At 44.0% G+C, this 21223-nt stretch overlaps 2 protein-coding genes across 5 annotated transcripts in view; both read left to right on the top strand.

Moving 5' to 3' along the window:
• Nucleotides 1-21223, top strand: part of ZFP1 (ZFP1 zinc finger protein) — an 837904-nt gene that overhangs the window by 687212 nt on the left and 129469 nt on the right. The gene's annotated exons all lie outside the window — the stretch shown is intronic.
• The window catches only part of ZNRF1 (zinc and ring finger 1), a 104447-nt gene continuing 83573 nt past the window's right edge, over nucleotides 350-21223 (top strand). For all 4 annotated transcript variants that reach the window (XM_054710134.1, XM_028142808.2, XM_008139660.3 and 1 more), the window contains exon 1: nucleotides 350-1389. In XM_054710134.1, coding sequence (XP_054566109.1) covers nucleotides 966-1389 — 424 coding nt within the window. In that variant the 5' untranslated portion in view covers nucleotides 350-965. The remainder of the gene's footprint in view (nucleotides 1390-21223) is intronic.

The raw sequence follows: 21223 nt of genomic DNA, 5'->3' as shown, positions 1-21223 counted from the left end.
CCAGGTAGGCGTCTGGAGTCCTCTTGAGTCTTCCTCGGGCTGCCTTCCCACCCCCTGGGAACATCGCCGCCCCTCCCCCACAGGGGGTTCCCCCCCCCCCCCCGGATAATTAGCCACTTTCGGGGGCTTAAAGAGTGCTTTCTTTGAAAAGACGCCTAGCTCCCGTTTCTGACGCCCCTCGGGCCCCTCAGGCCACCGGCCCGCGGAGGCTGGGTGACAGGGCGGGGGCCTCCAGGGCGGCCGCGGCCCGGCGCCGCAGGGGCCGCGAAGGGGTTAAGCCGGCGGGAGGGGGGGAAGGGGAGGGGGCGCGGGCCGCGCCTGCGCTCTGCCGCCCTCCATTGTCTCCACGGCGGCGAGGAGCGCCGGCGAGCGCAGCCCGGGACCCGGCGAGGCGGCGCGGGTTGGCGGGGCCGGCAGCAGCTGGAGTGAGAGCGCGACGCGACCGCGGCTTCCCGAGCTCCGCTTGGCCGCCCGTCGCCGCAGCCCGCCCGGGGCCTGGAGGGGTCTGGGCCGCCGTCCATGGTCGCGGCGTCCTGAAGCGGGGGACGCACCCGGCAGCCCCCAGCCCTCCTCCGCCTCCTCCGGTCCGGTCGGCGGCCTCCTCCGGCGCCTGCCCGCCGCCTCCCTCCCTCCCTCCCTCCTTCCCCTGCGGCTCCCCCGGCTTTCGGGAGCCCGGGGGCGGCCTGTGGCGCGCCGAACCCGCCGCCGGACTGCGCCTCTTTGGACCTTGAGGGGGAACCATGCGCTTGGCTCGGATCGTTTTAAATTCTTAGTTTGGGATCCCCGCCCGCCTGCCTCTTCCGCCCCACGGGTTTTCTTTTTTTTTCTTTTTTCTTTTTTTCCCCCCTCCCGATCTCCTTTTTGACTCCCTTCCCCTTTATGCTCGCCCAGCCCTCTCCCCGCCGCTGAGAAGTGGGGGAGGGCCTCGGCCTCCAGGTTCCCGCCCCACCGGGGCCCGGGCGAGCATGGGGGGCAAGCAGAGCACGGCGGCCCGGTCCCGGGGGCCCTTCCCGGGGGTCTCCACTGATGACAGCGCCGTGCCCCCGCCGGGAGGGGCGCCCCACTTTGGGCACTACCGGGCGGGCGGTGGGGCCATGGGGCTGCGCAGCCGCTCCGTCAGCTCGGTGGCGGGCATGGGCATGGACCCCAGCACGGCCGGAGGGGTGCCCTTTGGCCTCTACACGCCCGCCTCTCGTGGGACCGGCGACTCGGAGAGGGCGCCCAGCGGCGGAGGGTCCGCGTCCGAATCCACCTATGCCCAAGGCAATGGTTACCAGGAGACCGGCGGCGGTCACCATAGAGACGGGATGCTGTACCTCGGCTCCCGAGCCTCGCTGGCGGATGCTCTACCTCTGCACATCGCACCCAGGTGGTTCAGCTCGCACAGCGGTGAGTCCGCGGGGGGCTGGGCGGGGGGGGGGGGGGGGAGGCCTCGGAGGGTGGAGTGCCAAGAAGGGCGTGCTGGGGCGCCCCGAACCTTGGCGCGCGTGCGAACGCTTTGGACGTAGCGTGCACGACCCGAATCTGTCTGCTGTCCCCTTGGTTCCCGAAGCCAAGGGACACAAATGTGGATACCTGAGCCTTTAGAAAGGAGGTTGTCTGCGAGGCTGCGGGGCCGGGCATTTTAGGACTTGAGGCGTTGACCCACTTGTGGATGGGCAGAGTGAATGAAACCTGCCTCGTGGAAATCCCTCTTAATGGCATCACGGTCCTCAGAGAGGAGGTCTGGCCTGACTTAGAGCAAGTCACCCTCGGTGTTTTCTTTCTGTAACTGCAGCATTGTGCCTCCCTCACCCTTACCAGACAGACTGATCCAATTTGACCAAGTGGTGTCTCCCAAACAAAGAGTGTGAAAAGAAAAAGAAAAAAAAAAAAAATGGAGCCAAGTGGTGGTTGGATTAGGGCTCTCCCTCTCCAGCTGGGAAAGCGGGGTGTTGAATTTTGCCACCCTGCTGGAAGTCTGTTTGAATTGTTTAAAATGGAGCAGCTAGCAGGCTGTTGGCGTAGACAGGTGTGGCCTGCTGAATGGAGGCCCAGCCAGGGAGCCTCCCTCCCAGGCTTTGCAGGACTAGGGCCCTGGTCCCTGTGCTGCATGCAGTAGGCTTGGCTCAATGACTCTTCCCTCCCTCCCCATCTCCTTTTCTTCCCCTCCTTGGTAAGTGCTTGGTCTTCCAGATGATCTGCATCTTCTTGTAACGGAGAGGTGAGATTTTCATTGCCAGGCTGTGGGTGCATGACAGGGGAAGAGGAAGATTCAGAGAATCTGGATGAATTCACGATGTGAACTTCTGGTAACAGGCCAGCGGAACGCTGGAGGAGGATTTCCCAGGCTGTTAGTGGCAGGAGCATCTGGGGGAAAACAGGTCTGTTTGCTCCGCTAACCTGAGAAGCCAGGTTAGGCTTCTGGAAAATTAGTCAAAAGAGGTGTGCGGCTGCTATTTACTATTGGCCTTTATTTTTTTGAAAGAGTCTGGATTTCTTTCTTTTTTTCAATCTATAAACTTTAATTTGTGAAATAATTTTATTTGAGGGGGAGGAATAGTGACTGATTGATGACAGGTAACACTTGAAAGTGGCGTTTGAGTTTCTAGGATGGTATTTTATTATCTGAACAGGCTTCTCTGACTTGCATCAAACTCTGCCCTGAATGAGATGCCAGGCAAGACTGACTGCCTTTGGCACTATTAGACATTTGGTCAGCTTTAACATTTTTGAAATTAATAATCTGTCTTATAAAATCTGGTCCAGAAAGAGTCGTTTGTGTTTATGAGATGATGTGGTTAAGTTTTTTAAAGAACTGTCATTAGTATCTGATTTTAAATTGAAAAGCACTGTAAGAAGTTACTCTAAAATCACAGAATTTTGTGTATTATAAAACAAATATAATCTTACAGAGGCTTGTCTGGGGAAGGAGTTCCCTGTTTCCTAAAATTTCTTGTCTGTCTTTTACTAGAAACTCCTTTTTCCTTATTCCACCACCAGGTTTCATGCTGGAGTTGTGAGCTTGTAATTGGATTCCAAAATTTTAGATTCTTCAGCTGTGAAATCTTAGTTTTCTTTTCATCCAATTGTGCTCAGGGTAGGAAGAGCCACTGAACCACCATGGGAATTACTATTAAAGCATGTGTTGGGGGCTGCTATGAACATTTTGGGTAATAACTTTATTTATAGGACCATCCTGTCCTTTTGCAAGACATTGAGCATACCTGGTCCTGCCCCCTAAATGCCCTCAGAATTTCCAAATGATCTCTGTAAGGGGATGGGGGGTACCACCTGGATGGAGAACCACTGCTTTAAGAATGCATTCTTTTATTCAAATAAAGTAATTAGTTTTTCCTGTGCAGTTTATTTGAGATGAACCTTTGTATTTCCATGCTTCTGCAGTGGTGGTTCTATCTCCCTTTTTGGAGCAGGCCCAGGATCTTCCTTCCAGGACATCCCACTTCCTCTCTTGTTCATTATTATAAGAAGAGAAACTCATTTCTATTTTGGAGCCTTTGAGTAAGGTCCGAGCAGTTTTTGCTCTTGTGTCATAAAAGCATATGGGTAAGGATTTTGGTGCACAGTTGACTAGAAGCCTGGAAGTTGATGCTCTTGTTTTGTTTTTTAAATAGTTTATTGATTATTTTTTAGAGAGAGAGGAAGAGAGAAACATCAAGGTTGACTGCCTCCTGCACACCCCCTACCAGGACTGAGCTCATACCCTGGGCATATGCCCTGACTGGGAATCGAACTAGCATCTTTTTGGTGCACCAAACGATGCCCATCCCAATGAGCCACAGGCCATGGAGTCTTGCTTGTGTTTTCAGGGTGCTTTGGAACTCTTCTTGGGCACAGAATATAGATGTCAGTGAAGTAAGTGGTGGAGCTGGAATTGGAATGCAGGTCCTGCCAGAGTTAGACCTGGCTCTTAACCATTACACTCTACTGCCTCTCATCCTAAAGCATAAGGATGCTGACAGGGTCCCGGAAATTGCACTGGCCTGGGACCCTTCAGTCCGAAGGCCAACGCTCTATCCACTGAGCCAAACCGGCTAGGGGTGAAGTTCTATTCTTAATGAAGACTTTTTCTTATTTTAAATGAAGCCTTTTTTTAAAGCAGAGTTTTGAGTTTTCTATTAACCATGAGGGCTTCTTTTATTTTTTCTTTGACCTTTTCATTAAAAAAAATGATTTTTAGAGGGAGGAAGTGAGAGAGAGAAAAGAGAGAAAGATAAATGTGAGAGAGAAACATCGATGGGCTGCCTCCGCACGTGTTCTGACCGGGGATCAAACCTGCAACCTGGGTATGTGCCCTGACCTGGAATCGAACCCCCCACCTCCTTTTTGTGTATGAGATGATGTTCCAACCAACTGAAAGCCACACTGGCCAGAGCATAAGGGCTTATTTTTTATAAAATGAAACAAGTTCCCCCGAGGAGAAGATAATTTCTTGAAGGTCACAGTTAACTTCAACTCATTGGGGTTTGAAAGGTCTTGCAAAAAAGAGATTTTTCACTCTTAAAGTGTTTGCTTTATGGGATGTGTACGTTTTGCTACTAAACAAAGACACACCCCAAATATGTCACAAGGACTCTGAGCCAGGCCACTTTTAACCAAAGAAATGCTCCTCTAATACCTTTTGGGAAAAGGAACATGCTTTGTACTTTACTAATGTGATATTCAACCCAAGCTTATTGGGCATTAACATTTTGGAAAACCCAATTCTAAAACTAAACTTCTTTGGTGACAGTTTCAAAATTGAAAAAAAAACTTCATAGGGAAGTGGTGGTGACTTAAATAGGTCCTATTCCTACAAAGCCTTAAGTAGGGGTGTTTTAATGACAATGTGTTGCTGAATCTTGAAGTCAACCCAAAACCTAAATCCTAATCCCAGTCTTTAGAATGATGGATGAGTGTAAATTTCCATCTGTTTCTTTCCCAAGCTTTGTCATGGTCTAGTCTGAATCAAATGATTCCTAGTGATTACTGTGGCTATATAGACTTGAATATGAGAAGGGACTTCATAGATCCAGCAGTTTTTGTCTTTTTAATCCTTCACCTGAGGATATGTTTTTATTGATTTTAGAGAGAGAGAAAACATTGATGTGAGAACCATCTATGTCAACCTAGGTGCCCTGACTCCGAATTGAACCTGCAACCTTTGGTGTATGGGACGATGCTCCAACCAACTGAGCCACAGGCCAGGGCGATCCAGCAGTTTTTATTTTTGAATTTTATGTTCATTAACAGAACACAGGTTTATTCTTGAATCCAGTGTTTCAGTTCCTGATATTGAGAAAGGGTGAGTTGTGGGTGTAAATGAATAGCCTGAAGGCCAACTCTCAAGTATGAAGCAAATAAAGAACCAAGTTTAATCTTAAAGCAGCAACTGGGGTAGTTTCTAGACTGATGAGACTGTTTACCTCGAGATCTCCCCAGAGTTGTTAGATTTGAGAGTACCACTTTCCTCTGTTGGGAATAAAGAGGAAGGAGGAATTCACTGGGTCCCTATAAAAACCAAGTTAGAGGAGGCATGCATGGTAAGAATGCCTAATGCACTCTTAGGTCTATAATAAGGAGGCAGATACAAATGAGCTCTTTTCTGTAAATGGTTCAGAGGGTTTTCAAACTTGACTCTGCCCAATATTCTCTAGGGGGCTTGTTAACAATGCTGATGACTGGACCCCACTCCCAGTATTCAGTAGAGCTAACGAGAGACCCAAGAATCTGAATTTGCAAATTATCCTGAATATGTAGGACCATTTATATCTGAACCTCAACTCCACAATGGATATACAATTCAGAAAAAGAACTCTTAATTTTTTGGGTGGATCCATTAGCGTTATTTTTAATATTACTAAACCAGGCAGATGTTTCCTAAGCAGGATGCATACAAATCTTTTCATTTGCTTCCAGAGGGTGGATTCACCCAGCAAGAGCATTGTTCATTATTTGATGGTTTTCTTTTACATGGAGCTAAGCAGTTTTCTCCTACAGATAGGCCTAAGCCAATCTGCCTTGGTCCTGAGAATTGAAGTTGCTCCAAACAGAAGTTAATTGTGGCAATGTCCCCTTTCCTTCTGTGCTTGTCTTCCCCCTGATTTTTCTTCCAAGGCACAGCTGCTGCCTTTAGCTACTTGTGCTACAGAGGAGCTTACTGAGTTATATATCCCTAGCCAGCTAGACAAGTTAAGATCTTAGGATGAATCCAGACTTTTAAGTGGACAGAATACCTCTTTCCTTTTCTCTTAACTGACCCAAAAGTGTGAGATGTGTGTGTGTGTTTGTAGATCTGTTGAGCTAAGACATTCATTCAACAAGTATTTATTGAGTGCCTCCAATATTCTAGGACCTGTGCTAGGTGCTGGGAATATGTATTTATTAGAAGGGTGATTAACATTACTTTGTTCTTTCTGTTAACGTAAGAACATTCAAACCTGTAGAGAATTTTTAGAAAATGTATTTGAGCCATACAGAAGACACACCTGGAAGCAACATCTCAACAGGCTGAGATAAAGGCTTCCAAGAAATAATATTTTGCAGCTTTCTTCTATGCATTTGGAATTGAGGGAACCTTAAGGAAGATTACCTGAAAGTGGGAGAAAGCAAGGTGGGGATCAGATTACATGATAGTTTAAGATTCTGTGATCCCTGGAGGGTGGCTTTTAGAAGGAAGGGTCTGAAAAGAGACATTTCAAAGGTGTGTTAACCTAGATGCACAGGAACAATGGACAGGCCTTGCTTAAGGCAAAGATAAGCCTCTTACTAAAGAGGTTATATGCCTGGAGCCTGACTACTCACCAAGACCTGCCCAGTTAGGAATTTCTGTTCAGATCATCCTGGGAGGTGACTTTCCCTAGAATCCCTATCAGGTCCACATTCCTAAGAATCTTTGCTTTCTCACTCCTTAAGAAAGAGTTGGAATATTGCAATTTGTGGAAGATTTTACCTTCTTTAACAATACCTTGGTTGAATAAACAAACGAATTTAGGGTTTTGTCCAGGAGCTGTTACATAGATGATATTTTCTCTCTACTCCTTACTCACACTACTCATTCTTTCCTAAACCCTAGTTCTGAGCTGGGACAGGTGATCTTTTCTTTATGGTTCCAGTCAAGTGTCTACTAAGGAATTCCTCATATGTCCCAATACAGGTGGTCCTCTATCTTAATGAGAATATCAAAAGAAAAACTGTTTTTCAAACTCTTCCTGTGGCCGAGGCCGGTTTGGCTCAGTGGATGGAGCGTTGGCCTGCGGACTTGAGGGTCCCGGGTTCGATTCCGGTCAAGGGCATGTGCCTTGGTTGCGGGCACATCCCCAGTGAGGGGTGTGCAGGAGGCAGCTGATCGATGTTTCTCTCTCATCGATGTTTCTGGCTCTCTGTCCCTCTCTCTTCCTCTCTGTGGAAAATCAATAAAATATATATTTAAACAAACAAACAAACAAACAAAAAACAAACAAAAAAACTCTTCCTGTGTATCTTTGACTTCAGGATCTTTTTTATCCCTAGAGCCACTTTCCTTTCTGATTATTCAACACTGCTTTCTAAAAGCATGATCCACCACTTTTGTAATCTGTCTCTGTAAAATGTATCCCAAGTCACAAAAACCCATAAGGAAATATAAGGAACAGTTTTCCTCCTTGATGTCTCTGAGCCCCACAACATTGCCATTTTCATGTCATTTTAAGTAATTTTTAAAGTCTTATTTATGATAGCCAACACTAGTAACTGAAATGTCATTTCTCCTGGAATAATGATTAAATATATGTTATGGTTGAATAGTTACAAACTAAAGAATGTAAAAGAATGGTCCATACTGAGGGACTTTTTGCAGACTTCGGCTATAGGTGATACTTTAATTTCTGAAGGATAATTTTTGGAGAAACCTCACCTTACATTTAGGAATATGTAGTCATCTTGATCTTAAGGAATTAAACTTGTCATAACATGGCTCCAAGTTAAATAAGCCATGCCTCCCCTCTGTACTACAGTACAGTATCTTTTAATGTCAAAGTTGATTTGTTAGCAGGTAGGAGAAACTTAGATATGGAGTCACCCAGATGATTTGGGACAGATATAGGAGGAGAATCCAAGACCCTAGATCCCAGCCGGCTTGGTCATTTTGTTCATATTTCTTTTTTTTTTTTTAAATATATTTTATTGATTTTTTACAGAGAGGAAGGGAGAGGGACAGAGAGCTAGAAACATCGACCAGCTGCCTCCTGCACACCCCCTACCGGGGATGTGCCCGCAACCAATGTACATGCCCTTGACCGGAATCGAACCCGGGACCCTTCAGTCCGCAGACCGACGCTCTATCCACTGAGCCAAACCGGTTTCGGCTTGTTCATATTTCTCAGCTCTTTGGAGATATTTTCCATCTCAAATCATCTCCCATCTCCCCCTGTCCCCCCCCCCCCCTTTTTTTTTTCTTTGCCCTGCTGAGAAGATGTTTTTCCTTAGGGAGAGCTGTTAAGATTCTTTCATCCTGAGGCCTGCTCAAGTACTCTGGGAATCCTAAGAAGATTTGAGCGAGTCCAACTAAACCAATGAAGTACTTGCTTGGTCTACCATAAGTACAAATTAGCTTTCTGTAATATTGTTCTGTTCTACTTAGATCATTTATACTTTTAATGCCCTCTAAGGTATAATAAATACCATCTAAGTGAGCTTTTCAAAGACACTTTTTAAAAAAAATCCTCACCCACGGACATGCTTAGAGAAGAGGAAAGGGGAGAGAGAAAGAAAGAAAAATCGATTGGTTGCCTTCCGCATGAGTTTCAATAGGGACTAGAACCTGCAACCCAGGTATGTGCCCTGGCTGGGAATCGAACCATAATCTTTTGGTGCACAGGACAATGCTCAACCAACTGAGCCACTCCAGCTGGACCAAAGAAACTTCTTTTTTTAAAAAAAATATATATTTTATTGATTTTTTACAGAGAGGAAGGGAGAGGGATAGAGAGTTAGAAACCTCGATGAGAGAGAAACATCGATCAGCTGCCTCCTGCACACCCCCTGCTGGGGATGTGCCCGCAACCAAGGTACATGCCCTTGACCGGAATCGAACCTGGGACCTTTCAGTCCACAGGCCGACGCTCTATCCACTGAGCCAAACCAGATAGGGCCAAAGAAACTTCTTTGTAACACTGCCCACTACTGTAATGAGCATCACCAAATACCCATGTATACCACATGTTGGTATATGTCTTCAGTCCTGGTCAGATATGGCTGAACCAGTCAAACCATTATAGCCAGTTAACCCTTGAGATTTATGGGAAGTCTTAAGACCTGTGAGCTGTGGGCTGGTTTGCACACTAGTGCCTTGCATCTTAATTTCTAACGAGCCCAGTCATGTTAGCTGTATTTAATTGATCCATTTCCTACCTCCTCTCTCAGCTCAGAGGCAAGTGCAACATAAAAGGATAGTGAATCTAAGTGTCTCCACTATTTTGAGGTAGAGGGATTTCCTTTGAAATAGCAGGCCTTTAAGAAATAGTATTATGAGCTGTTCTGTGTTTGGTGTGGCTTTGGAAAACCTTTGGATTCTTCTACTGAAATTCTGTTTGAAAAAAAAATCTTTTTAATGAAACAGTGTGAGTCACAAAGCAGGCACTCCTTCTCATAATAGCATTTCTCACCAGGGGAATTTTTGGTAGCTGTTGGGGGAGGGATTTGAGTGGGTTGTGGATGATAAATCCCTTGGTGGAACATAACCAGAGGCTGCCATTATCAGAACTCCGGTGCTTTCCTTCTGACTGTGAGCCCTGAATTCAAAGTACAGGACAGCAGAAGAGAATGGGGAGGCCTGTGCTTTGCCACCATAGCATGACCAATGAGATTGGAGTCTCAACATTCAAACTCGGCTCATTAAAACACCACTGTAGTATATAATAGGATCATGAGACTGAGGCCTTGGGTCAGAAGGCCTGAGGTCATTTGCAGGAAAAGCATCATGTTTCTGGATTAAGGGATGGCTGTGGGCCTAATGATGAGAATTGAAGAGTCATGAGTGTGAAATTTTTTCCATATTGTGAAATAGTGGTACTTTACAAAGAGAGGATTCATTCAAGGTCATCTGTGCTCTTAAGATTTAGGTCTAGTAAACACTTAGAATGACACCCAAAGTGAGCATCACTCAGTCAGTTTCTTTGTAGGTTGGTGAAAAGGAAAGGCTAGAGATATTAAGAGTTCAGAACAAGCCAGGATTGTGATATCAACAAACAAAATGCCTGTCAGCCCAAACCTAAGTTTTGATTGTTGCCAACTTCAGTGATTTACAATTCTTCCGTACTCATGTCTGAACCACGGTCTTATGTAAGCTATCGACAGAGGAAAGTCTGAAAGATTATTACAGCTGGGTTAAGATTTGCTTTTCTTCTGAAAGTCATAGCTGTCTCCATTCTGGGTTTTCCTGACTTTGTACTTTTCTTCAAAGCCTCTTACCAGTTCCAAGTCTCCAGAGTTCAATAAAGGGGAACAGGAAGTTGGTGTTGGATGCCTAAGAGCCAGCAATAACTAATGAGAGAAAAGGACATAAGTACAAAAACTGGGAGGGGGGTTCTGGGCCTTGAGATAGGAGGTCTGTAGGATTATACCGACATCCTTCAAAAATGACTTTAACCAACTCATTTAAACAAGGAAAAAGCAATTGGAACTTCTGTTCTGAGAGGATTAATTTTCTTAGATTATAGTAGAGGCTCAAACATTTTTAACTGATAGTATAATTAATTACAAAGTATCTTGCCTAAGGAGTTCAGACATTTAAAGAAAAGTGATTATCACTTTTATAAAAAAGCAGGAATTACTTCCTTGCCTTTCTTTTCCATGAGTGGCCTCAGGGTACATCCTGTCATGCGATCCAGGCTGGAGCCTGACCCTTCCTTTTCCTGTCCATTCACTTTTACGAGTTGAACTCCAATGTTTCATTGCTGTCGTGGCAAAACGGGAAAGTCACAGGGATTTGTGCTATTTCAAATCTGACTTCATTTTTACATTTCAGGAAATCAAATAGTGGTATAACTGAATAGAAGCTCTGGTCTCTTGGAATCTTTTATAAAAGTGAGCTATTTAAGGCATTCAAAAGAGATAATGTACTTTACCTACCAGATTAATGAATAAATAAGACACTACAGATGTAATTATATATGCCCTTCCCAGTTCCTGTTTTTTCACCTTCCCTCCCCAAAGGTAACCACTGCCCAGACTCTCCTGTTTATCATCCTATATATGTTCACATTTTTACGGCATATTACTATCCAAAACAATATTCATTTAATTTATATAAACTTTATCGTAATGTCTCTATCCTTTCATATCCATATGTAGGTTCCTCAAAAGGGATTTGAGATCTATAAATCCATTGTAGTACTTATTGTTCTGCCACATTAATTTTCACTGCTATACTCTATTATATGAATATACTACAAATATCACCACTTATAGATCCATTATCCTGTCAATGAATATTGAAGTTATTTTCAATTGCTTTGAGAATGTTTTTCTATTTCCTTATATACTTGAATGAGAGTATTTATAGGGTACATTCTTAGTCAGGAAATAGAAATACATAGGGTATATATAGCTTCAACTTTTTAAAATATATATTTTATTGATTTTTTTTTTTTTTTTACAGAGAGGAAGGGAGAGGGAGAGAGTTAGAAATATCGATGAGAGAGAAACATGGATCAGCTGCCTCCTGCACACCATCCTACTGGGGATGTGCCCACAACCAAGGTACATGCCCTTAACAGGAATCGAATCTGGAACCTTTCAGTCCACAGGCTGACGCTCTATCCACTGAGCCAAACCCGTTAGGCTGTAGCTTCAACTCTTAATTAAATATTGCCCAGTAGATCTCCAATGTGTTGGTACCAATTTACACTCTCCAAGTAGCATATTTTCACTTGTTTCATGTCCTTGACAAAACTTGATATTGTCATAGTTAATTTTTTGTCAAGCTCTGGTGGGTGTGAAATGGTATATCAGCCCTAGCTGGTTTGACTCAGTGGATAGAGCATCGGCCTGCAGACTAAAGGGTCCCAGGTTCGATTCTGGTCAAGGGCACATGCCCAGGTTGCCAGCTCGACCCCCAGTAGTTGGCGTGCAGGAAGCAGCCAATCAATATTCTCATCATTGATGTTTCTATCTCTCCCTTTCCTCTCCCTTCCTCTCTGATACGAGTTAAAATACATTAAAAAAAAAAAGAAATAGTATATCATTGTGATGTTATTTGTATATTTGTTGATATGTATTTACATAAATTAATATTAATATTGTTTACTTAATCATAATGTTCCCTCTTCTATGAAATGCTTGTTCATGTCTTTTACCCATGTTTATACTGGATGGTTCATCCTTCTCTTACTAGTTTATATGAACTTGTGTTTTGTTTTGAGATAATAAATTTTAAAAAATATATATATTTTATTGATTTTTTACAGAGAGGAAAGGAAGGGAGAGGGATAGAGAGCTAGAAACATCGATGAGAGAGAAACATCGACCAGCTGCCTCCTGCAAACCCCCCACTGGGGATATGCCCGCAACCAATGTACATGCCCTTGACCAGAATCGAACCTGGGACCCTTCAGTCCGCAGACCGACGCTCTATCCACTGAGCCAAACCGGTTTCGGCGATAATAAATTTTTTAAAATTGATTTTGGAGAGAGAGAGAGAGAGACATCGATTTGTTGTTCTCCTTATTTATTCATTCATTGGGTGCTTGTATGTGGCCTGACCAGAAAGGGAACCCGCAATATTGGTGTATAGGGATGACCCTCTAACCAACTGAGCTACCTGGCCAGGGCGGGATAATAATTCTTTGTCATATATAATGCAGATGTGTTTCTCCTAGTTTGTGGATTATCTCTTTACTCTCTTTGTGATTTCTTGTAGTTAACAATTTTAATATAATTGACTATTTCAGTATCTTCTCTTATGGATTGTGTATTTTGTGTCTTACGGAAGATTTTCTTTTCTTGAGGTTATAAACATAATTTTATACATCATTCTAAAAGTTTTTAAATTTTGCCTTTCATATTTAAGTTCTTAATTCGTATGGAATTAAATTGTCAGATAAGGATATATTTTCCTTTTCCATATGAATAACCTGCTCTCCCAGCAACAAGTGAGGAATGGTAAGTAAGGCCTTTCTACTGATTTGCAAGCCACCTCTATCATATATCAAGTTTCCTTCCAGGCATGGATTTGTTCCTGTGCTTTTCGTTCTGTCCCATTGGTCAATTTGTCTATCCATGTGCTAATGCTTTCTTAATTACTGTAGTTTTGTCTTGCCGTGTGGAAGGGCAAATCCTTTCATCTTGTTATTTATTCTTTTTCAAAGCTCTGTTATCTGAATGAAGCTTTCTAGGGAACAAATACAGAATCTGGATAGAATCAACAAAATGAAGTACAAACTGTGGGGAACTGCTGTGTTTATAGCTGGTATTCTTAATGACAGGACATCTGGCAAACTGACCCTAATGGGCAGTTTCAAAATTTCCCCCCTATTATATTGCACCAACAATAACATTTCCCTATGTCTTTGTATTGCAAACAGCAGAATAAACAATTCTGTATGTTACAGACAACAACAATAAAAACAACAAAAACTGGTTAGCTATTTTGGACACATTTTGCTTCCAGTTAAATTTTAGAAACAGCTTTGTCAACTTCTCTGCAGAAAAACTCATTAGGATATTTTATTGGAATTACATTGAATTTATCAATTGCCAACTCTAAAATTGAGTCTCCTCCTGAACCTGATGGAAGTGGACTTACAGAGATAAAAGAATAGATTTTTAAAATGTTTTAAAAAACTTTAGAGTAACTTTGGACTCACAGAAAAGTTGTGAAATTTGTATGAATTAAATATTTAATCTTCATTATCCAGAATCTTTAAATATTATTAGAAAAACATAAAGATTTGAAAGTCCATTAAGTTCTTAACTCTGCAAAGCAGCTTAAGGTCTTAAGTAAGAATTGAAACTTCTAAAGTCTGAGAATCTACATTGACCTGCTCCTGGGAATGGGAAAACCACCTGATCTTAAAATTGACATGGTGGCTGAAGTAATTAGGCCTAATACTGAGATCTGCTTTCATCAGCATTGTCCTGTATCCTTATGTGGACTTCAGTAGATCTAGTCCCAACCCCTGCTCCCCAGGTTTGTGCTCTGATCCCTTCCGTTGAAAGAAGGGCTTCTTGCCCTTCAGTTGAGGGTCTTCTGACAGCTGTAGGCTGGAGAGTTCATGACACGAGAATGGAGGCTTGGCTTGGCTGAGCCAGAGGTGCCTTCATGGGAGGGATGGGCACCTCACTCTTACGAGAGGGAGTGTGGGGTTTGGTTAAGGTTGCAGGCTCAGAGCCATACTATTAGATTTGAATCCCATTGTTGCTGATTTTTAGTTTTGGAACCTTAGGCAAGTGACTTAATCTTGTGCCTTAATTTCTTTAGCTCTAAAGTGAGGATAATGTTAATTATATATACCATATGGGATTACTGTAGGAATCAAATGAGTTTATTGGCATATTCACATCACTCAAAACAGTGCCTCGCAGATAGTAAGTGATCAGTAAATGTAGCCCCTTTTATTATTTAATGTCTTTGGATAAAGTTTCATCATTTTTTTAAGATCTTGAAACCCTTTTGTTAGATTTATCACTAGGTACCTTATAGTTTTTTGGTTATTACTGTAAAGAGTAGCTTTAATTTCTTTTTAATTATTGGAGTTTTCTTGAGCAGACTTGTTGAACTCTTACAGGTCTAATAGTTTTCATTTATCTACAGAGAAAATCCAAGAGAATCATGTCTGCATATAATGACTTTTCTTTTTCTTTAAATCCTCTTATATGTTTCTCTTTCTTATTTATGGATTGCTGGCTACTTCCTTTAGGGCATCTTTGTTTTCCTCCTATTAAAGGAAATGCTTCTTGCATTGGAAGTGTTGTGTGTATTTTGGTAGGTAATTTTTTATTCTCTTTTATTCTTAATTTGTTAAATTAAGTATCACAAATGACTATTTTATCAAAATTTTCCCTTGCATTATTCAGATGGTCTTTCTACTTTCATTTGTTAAAGAAGTGAATTATACTAATAGACTTTGTATTGTTAAATTGTCCTTATATAGATGAAACAAACCTTGTTTGAATATATATTATGAGATTTCACTCATAATTTTATTTTCATGTTGACTTCTCTTATTATTATGACTAGAGGCCTGGTGCATGAAATTTGTGCACTCGGTTGGGGGAGGCGGGGGGGGCGGGGTCCCACAACCCGGCCTGCACCCTCTCGCAGTCCAGGAGCCCTTGGGGGATGTCCGCCATTGCTGCTGCGCTTCCCAGCCATGAGCCCAGGTTCTGGCTGAGTGGCGCTCCTCCTATGGGAGCGCACTGACCACCAGGGGGCAGCTCCTGCATTGAACGTCTGCCCCCTGGTGATCAGTGCATGTCATAGCGACCGGTCGTTCCGCCTTTTGGTCAATTTGCATATTAGCCTTTTATTATATAGGATTAATGTAGGCTTTATTTTATTTTTTTATATACTTTTATTGATTTCATAGAGGGAGAGAGAAATAGAAACATCAGTGATGGGAGAGAGTCATTGATCGGCTGCCTCCTGCATGCCCTGAGGATCGAGCTCCCAACCCGGGCATGTACCCTTGACTGGATTAGAACCTGGGACCCTTCAGTCCACAGGCCGATGCTCTATTCACTGAGCCAAATCCACTAGGACTTAATGTAGTAATGTAGCCTCTAAAATGAGTTTAGGAATATATGTTCACTCCTTTTTTTTTTTTTAATCTTCACCTGAGGATGTGTTTATTGATTTTAGAGAGAGAAAGGGGGAGAGAGAGAGATAGATTAAGAGATTGATTGCCTTCCGTACGACCACGATTGGGATCGAACCCAAAACCTTTTAGTATAAGGGACAATGTTCTGACCAACTGAGCCACCCTGCCAGAGCTATATATTTATTCTTTTTTGGAAAAGTTTGTATAAAGACATATGAGAGTTCTGGCTACAAACAGATGACACACTCAGAGATAATTGAGTCAAATTTAACTAAAGAGTGGCAGGATTAAAGGAACTAAACAGTGGATAGGTGAAGCACCCCAGACACTGGCCACAGAGGGAAGCTGTTACCACCACGTCTAGATCTGGAATGCACAATGGGGGAGCCATTATCAAACCTGTTGAGAACTGTAGCTCTTGGAGCTATCCCACAGAACTGCGGCCTTACGTAGGAGACAGCCAGATAATAAGTACCCCAACCTCTCTGTCATCTTGTCCTTCAGTCCCCTGCTGGTGCTTCCCTTTGGTCAAATCCAAAAGAAGATTAGGAGGCAACGGAACCATGTCCAGACTTGTTAGCCTTGTGGAGCACAGAGCTGAGAGGAAAATAAATCTGGAGGAAAAACAGGCAAAAGAAATATCAGTACTTTGAATGCGTGGCAGAGCTTGCATGTAAAATTCTCCTGTAAAACTATCTGAGCCTGGGACTTTTTTTTTGTAAGTAGGTTTTTGTCTTATGATTCAAGTTCTTCAATGTTATTGGTATATTTAGGTTTTTTTATTGTCTCAGTTTTGATAAGGCATATATTTTAAGGCAGTCTTTATTCCTATCTCTATATTATATCCCCTTTTTCATTTTTAATGTTTTCTTTTGATTCTTACCAGAGCATTATTTTATTAATATACTAGAGGCCTGGTGCACGAAATTTGTGCACGGGACGGGTGTGTGTCCCTCAGCCCAGCCTGCACCCTCTCCAATCTGGGACCCCTCTAGGGATGTCTGACATCCCTCTTACAATCCAGGACTGCTGGCTCCCAACTGCTTGCTTCCCTGCCTTCCTGATTGCCCCTAACTGCTTCTGCCTGCCAGCCTGATTGATGCCTAACTGCTCCCCTGCCAGCCTGATTGCCCCTAACTGCCCTCACCTGCAGGCCTGGTCACCCCCAACTGCCCTCCCCTGTAGGCCTGGTCCCCCCCAACTGCCCTCCCCTGCAGGCCTGGTCCCTCCAACTGCTCTCCCCTGCAGGCCTGGTCACCCCAAACTGCCCTCACCTGCAGGCCTGGTCACCCCCAACCTGCCCTCCCCTGTAGGCCTGGTCACCCCCAACTGCCCTCCCCTGCAGGCCTGGTCCCCCCAACTGCTCTTCCCTGCAGGCCTGGGTCCCCCCCAACTGCCCTTCCCTGTAGGCCCAGTCGCCCCCAACTTCCCTCCTCTGCTGGGCCTGGTCACCCCTAACTGACCTCCCCTGCAGGCTTGATCACTCCTAACTGCCCTCCCTTGCAGGCCTGTCCCTCCCAACTGACCTCCCCTGCTGACCTGATCACCCCAACTGCCCTCCCTTGCAGGCCTGGTCCCTCCCAACTGCCCTTCCGGCCATCTTGTGGCGGCCATCGTATGTCCACATGGGGGCAGCCATCTTGTGTGTTGGAGTGATGGTCAATTTGCATATTACTCTTTTATTAGATAAGACTAGAGGCCCAGTGCACAAAATTTGTGCACAGGGTGGGGGTTCCCTCAGTCCAGCCTGCATACTCTCCAATCTGGGATCTCCAGGATCGGGCCTAAACCGGCAGTCAGACATCCCCCTCACAATCCTGGACTGCTGGCACCTAATCACTCGCCTGCCTGCCTGCCTGGTCACCCCTAACTCCCCACCCCCCTTCCCCCCTGCTGACCTGATCGCCCCTCACTGCCTCTGCGTGCCGGCCTAATCACCCCTAACTGCCCCCCGCTGCCAGCCTGGTCGTTCCTATCCGCCCCCCCGCTGCCAACCAGGTCACCCCAACTGCCCCCCCCCCTGCTGGCCTGGTCACCCCACAGAGCTGCTGTTCAGTCATTTGGTCGTCCCTCTCTAACCCCCCTGCCGGCCTGGTTGCCCCACACAATCTGCTTGTTCAGTCATTTGATCACCCCTCACCCCTCTGCCGGCCTGGTCACCCCACGCAGCCTGCTGTTCAGTCATTTGGTTGTCCCTCACCACCATGCCGGCCTGGTCATTGGCAGCCATCTTGTGAGGGTGTGACTTAATTTGCATATTACCTCTTTATTTTTTAAAAATATATTTTATTAATTTTTTACAGAGAGGAAGGGAAAGGGATAGAGAGTTAGAAACATCGATGAGAGAGTAACATCGATCAGCTGCCTCCTGCACACCCCCTACCGGGGATGTTCCCACAACCAAGGTACATGCCTTTGACTGGAATCAAACCTGGTACCCTTCAGTCCGCAGGCTGATGCTCTATCCACTGAGCCAAACTGGTTAGGGCAACCTCTTTATTATATAGGAGGATTTTCAAAGTATCAGCTTTTGATTTTGTCAATTGCCTCCCCACCCTTGCTATTCCACAGCTCTCTATTTTACCTTTCCTTCTACTTTCCTTGTAGTTTTCTAACTTCTTGAGATGCACCCTATGTTTGTTTGTTTTATTGATTTGAGAGAGAAACACCAATTTGTTCCACTTATTTATGTATTTATTGGTTGATTCTTTTTTTAAAAAGATATATTTTATTGATTTTTTACAGAGAGGAAGGGAGTGGGATAGAGAGTTAGAAACATCAATGAAAGAGAAACATCAATCAGCTGCCTCCTGCACACTACCTACTGGGGATGTGCCCACAACCAAGGTACATGCCCTTGACCGGAATCGAACCTGGGACCCTTCAGTCCGCAGGCCGAGGCTCTATCCACTGAGCCAAACCGGTTAGGGCTATTGGTTGATGCTTGTATGTGCCCTGACTGGGTATTGAACCTGCAACCTTGGAGTATGCAGATGACGCTCTAACCAACTGAGCTACCTGGTCAGGGCTGGACCCTGTGTTTATGGACTTCTCAATTTCATTTTCTTCCTCCCTTTTTTTTTTTTTTTTTTTTTAGATTTGTTTGTTTGTTAATCCTCACCTGAGGATATTTTAGAGAGGAAGGAAGGGAGGGAGGGACCTGACCTGGCCCGGCCCAGGACTGAACTTTCAACCCAGGTACATGCCCTTGATTGGGAATAGAATCCACATTTTGGTCCACAGGCTGATGTTCTAACCACTGAAAACGCTGGCCAGGGCTCCATCTCGTTTTCTAATATAAGCATTTAAGGCTCTAAAATTTTCCTTTGAGTACTTCTTTAACCAGATTCTATGATTTTTGATATTTGTTTATCATTTAGTTCTAGGTATTTACTAATATATAGTATTTTTTTATTTATGAGTTATTTACAAATATATTTTAAATTTTTCAAACATTAAAAAATCTAAGGTTTTGTATTTTTTTAATTGCTTAATTTTTTAAAAATATATTTTTATTAATTTCATAGAAGAAGGGAGAGAGAGATAGAAAAATCAATGATGAGAGAGAATCATTGATTGGCCGCCTCCTGTATGCCCCACACAGAGGATGGAGCCCGCAACCTGGGCATGTGCCCAGATCAGGAATTGAACCATGACCTCCTGGTTCATAGGTCAATGCTCAACCACTGAGCTATGCTGGCTGGACTCAAAACATTTTTTAAATTGGCTTCCAGTTTAATTACTTGATAGTCATAGAGCAGTCTGTCTGATAATGATTTTTTGTTTTTACTGATACTCAATTTGTAGTTTATTGCTATACTAGAGGCCTCTGGCTGCCCGGCACCCAGGCTTCCCTTTGGCTGCCGGCACCCGGCCCCTCGATTGATCGCCCTGCTGGCCGGTGGCCTGGGCCTCCCTCTGTGGGGTGATTGTGGGGCGATGGTAGGGCCCCCCCCAGGCTGGCCTGGCACCAGTGCGTGTCATAGCGTGGTTGTCCAGATGGTAGTTCTGCTGTTCGGTTGCTCAGTCGATTTGCATATTACGCTTTTATTATTATAGATGGTCAGTTTCCACATATGTTTTATTTGTGCTTGAGAAGATTGTGTTCTAATGGTTGGGTGAGATTTTATTCTGTATATTCCTAGATCAAGCTTTTAATTTTTTATTTACTTTTAGTTGTTGTTAATCCTCACCCGAGCATATTTTTCCATTGCTTCTTTAGGAAGAGTGGAAGAGAGAGGGAAGGACAGAGAGAAACATTGATGTGAAAGAAACACATCGATTGGTTGCCTCCTACATGAGCCCTGACCTGGGCCTGGGCCTGGGAGGAGCCTGCAACCAAGGTATGTGTCCTTGACTGGAATTGAACCCAGGGCCCTTTGATCCACAGGCCAGTGCTCTATCCACTGAGCTAAACCGTTAGGGCGAGCTTATCATTTTTAAAAATTGATTTTTAGAGAGAGAGAGAAACATCAACTTGTTGTTCCACTTATTTATGCATTCATTGGCTGATTCTTTTTTTTTTTTAATATATTTTATTGATTTTTTACAGAGAGGAAAGGAGAGGGACAGAGAGCTAGAAACATCGATGAGAGAGAAACATCGACCAGCTGCCTCTTGCACACCCCCTACCAGGGATGTGCCCGCAAACAATGTACATGCCCTTGACCGGAATTGAACCGGGGACCTTTCAGTCCGCAGACCGATGCTCTATCCACTGAGCCAAACTGGTTTCGGCCATTGGCTGATTCTTGTATGTGCTCTCACCAGGGGATTGAACCCACAACTTGGCATATCAGGAAAATGTTCCAACCAACTGAGCTACCTGGCCAGCGCTGAGACTATCTTTTAATTGGCAAGTTTAATCCATTTTAAAATATGGTGGTTATAATTATATCTTATTTTAACATCTATAATAATAAAAGCATAATATGGTAATTAGACCAGACATCCTTCCACATGTCCTTCTGGACGACCTTCCAGACAAAGCCGGGGCTACGAGGGAAGCCTGGGTCCCGGGTGCCAGAGGGAAGCCCGAGGCCTGGGTGCCAGAGGGAAGCTGGTGCCAGCAGCCAGGGGAAGGAAGGCCTACTCTTGCACGAATTTTGTGCATCAGGCCTCTAGACATATATAATATAATATTTAATATCTTGTTTTGTGCTATTCACTATGTGTATTATTTGCATTTTTCACCTTTTTTGACTTCTATTAGATAGCTTGGGTTTTCTTTGTCCCACATCTTCATCCTTATCTCCCTTCACTCCCCACCATCTGGTAGCTTTCAGTTCTTTTAGAGCCTACTCTTAAATTTTTGGCCCATATATTTGAATAAAATCTAAATTTAAGTCAGTATTGCTACACTCTTCCCAAATAATATAAGAATTCACAGTTTGTCTTACTCATATTTGAGGTTCAGTATTATAATTCCACTTTGTTTTTATATCCTA

This window comes from Eptesicus fuscus, chromosome 21, assembly GCF_027574615.1.
Source record: "Eptesicus fuscus isolate TK198812 chromosome 21, DD_ASM_mEF_20220401, whole genome shotgun sequence".
Taxonomy (NCBI): domain Eukaryota; kingdom Metazoa; phylum Chordata; class Mammalia; order Chiroptera; family Vespertilionidae; genus Eptesicus; species Eptesicus fuscus.
The sequence above is the reverse complement of the archived record's forward strand: the minus strand, read 5'-3'. Positions and strand labels throughout refer to the sequence as shown.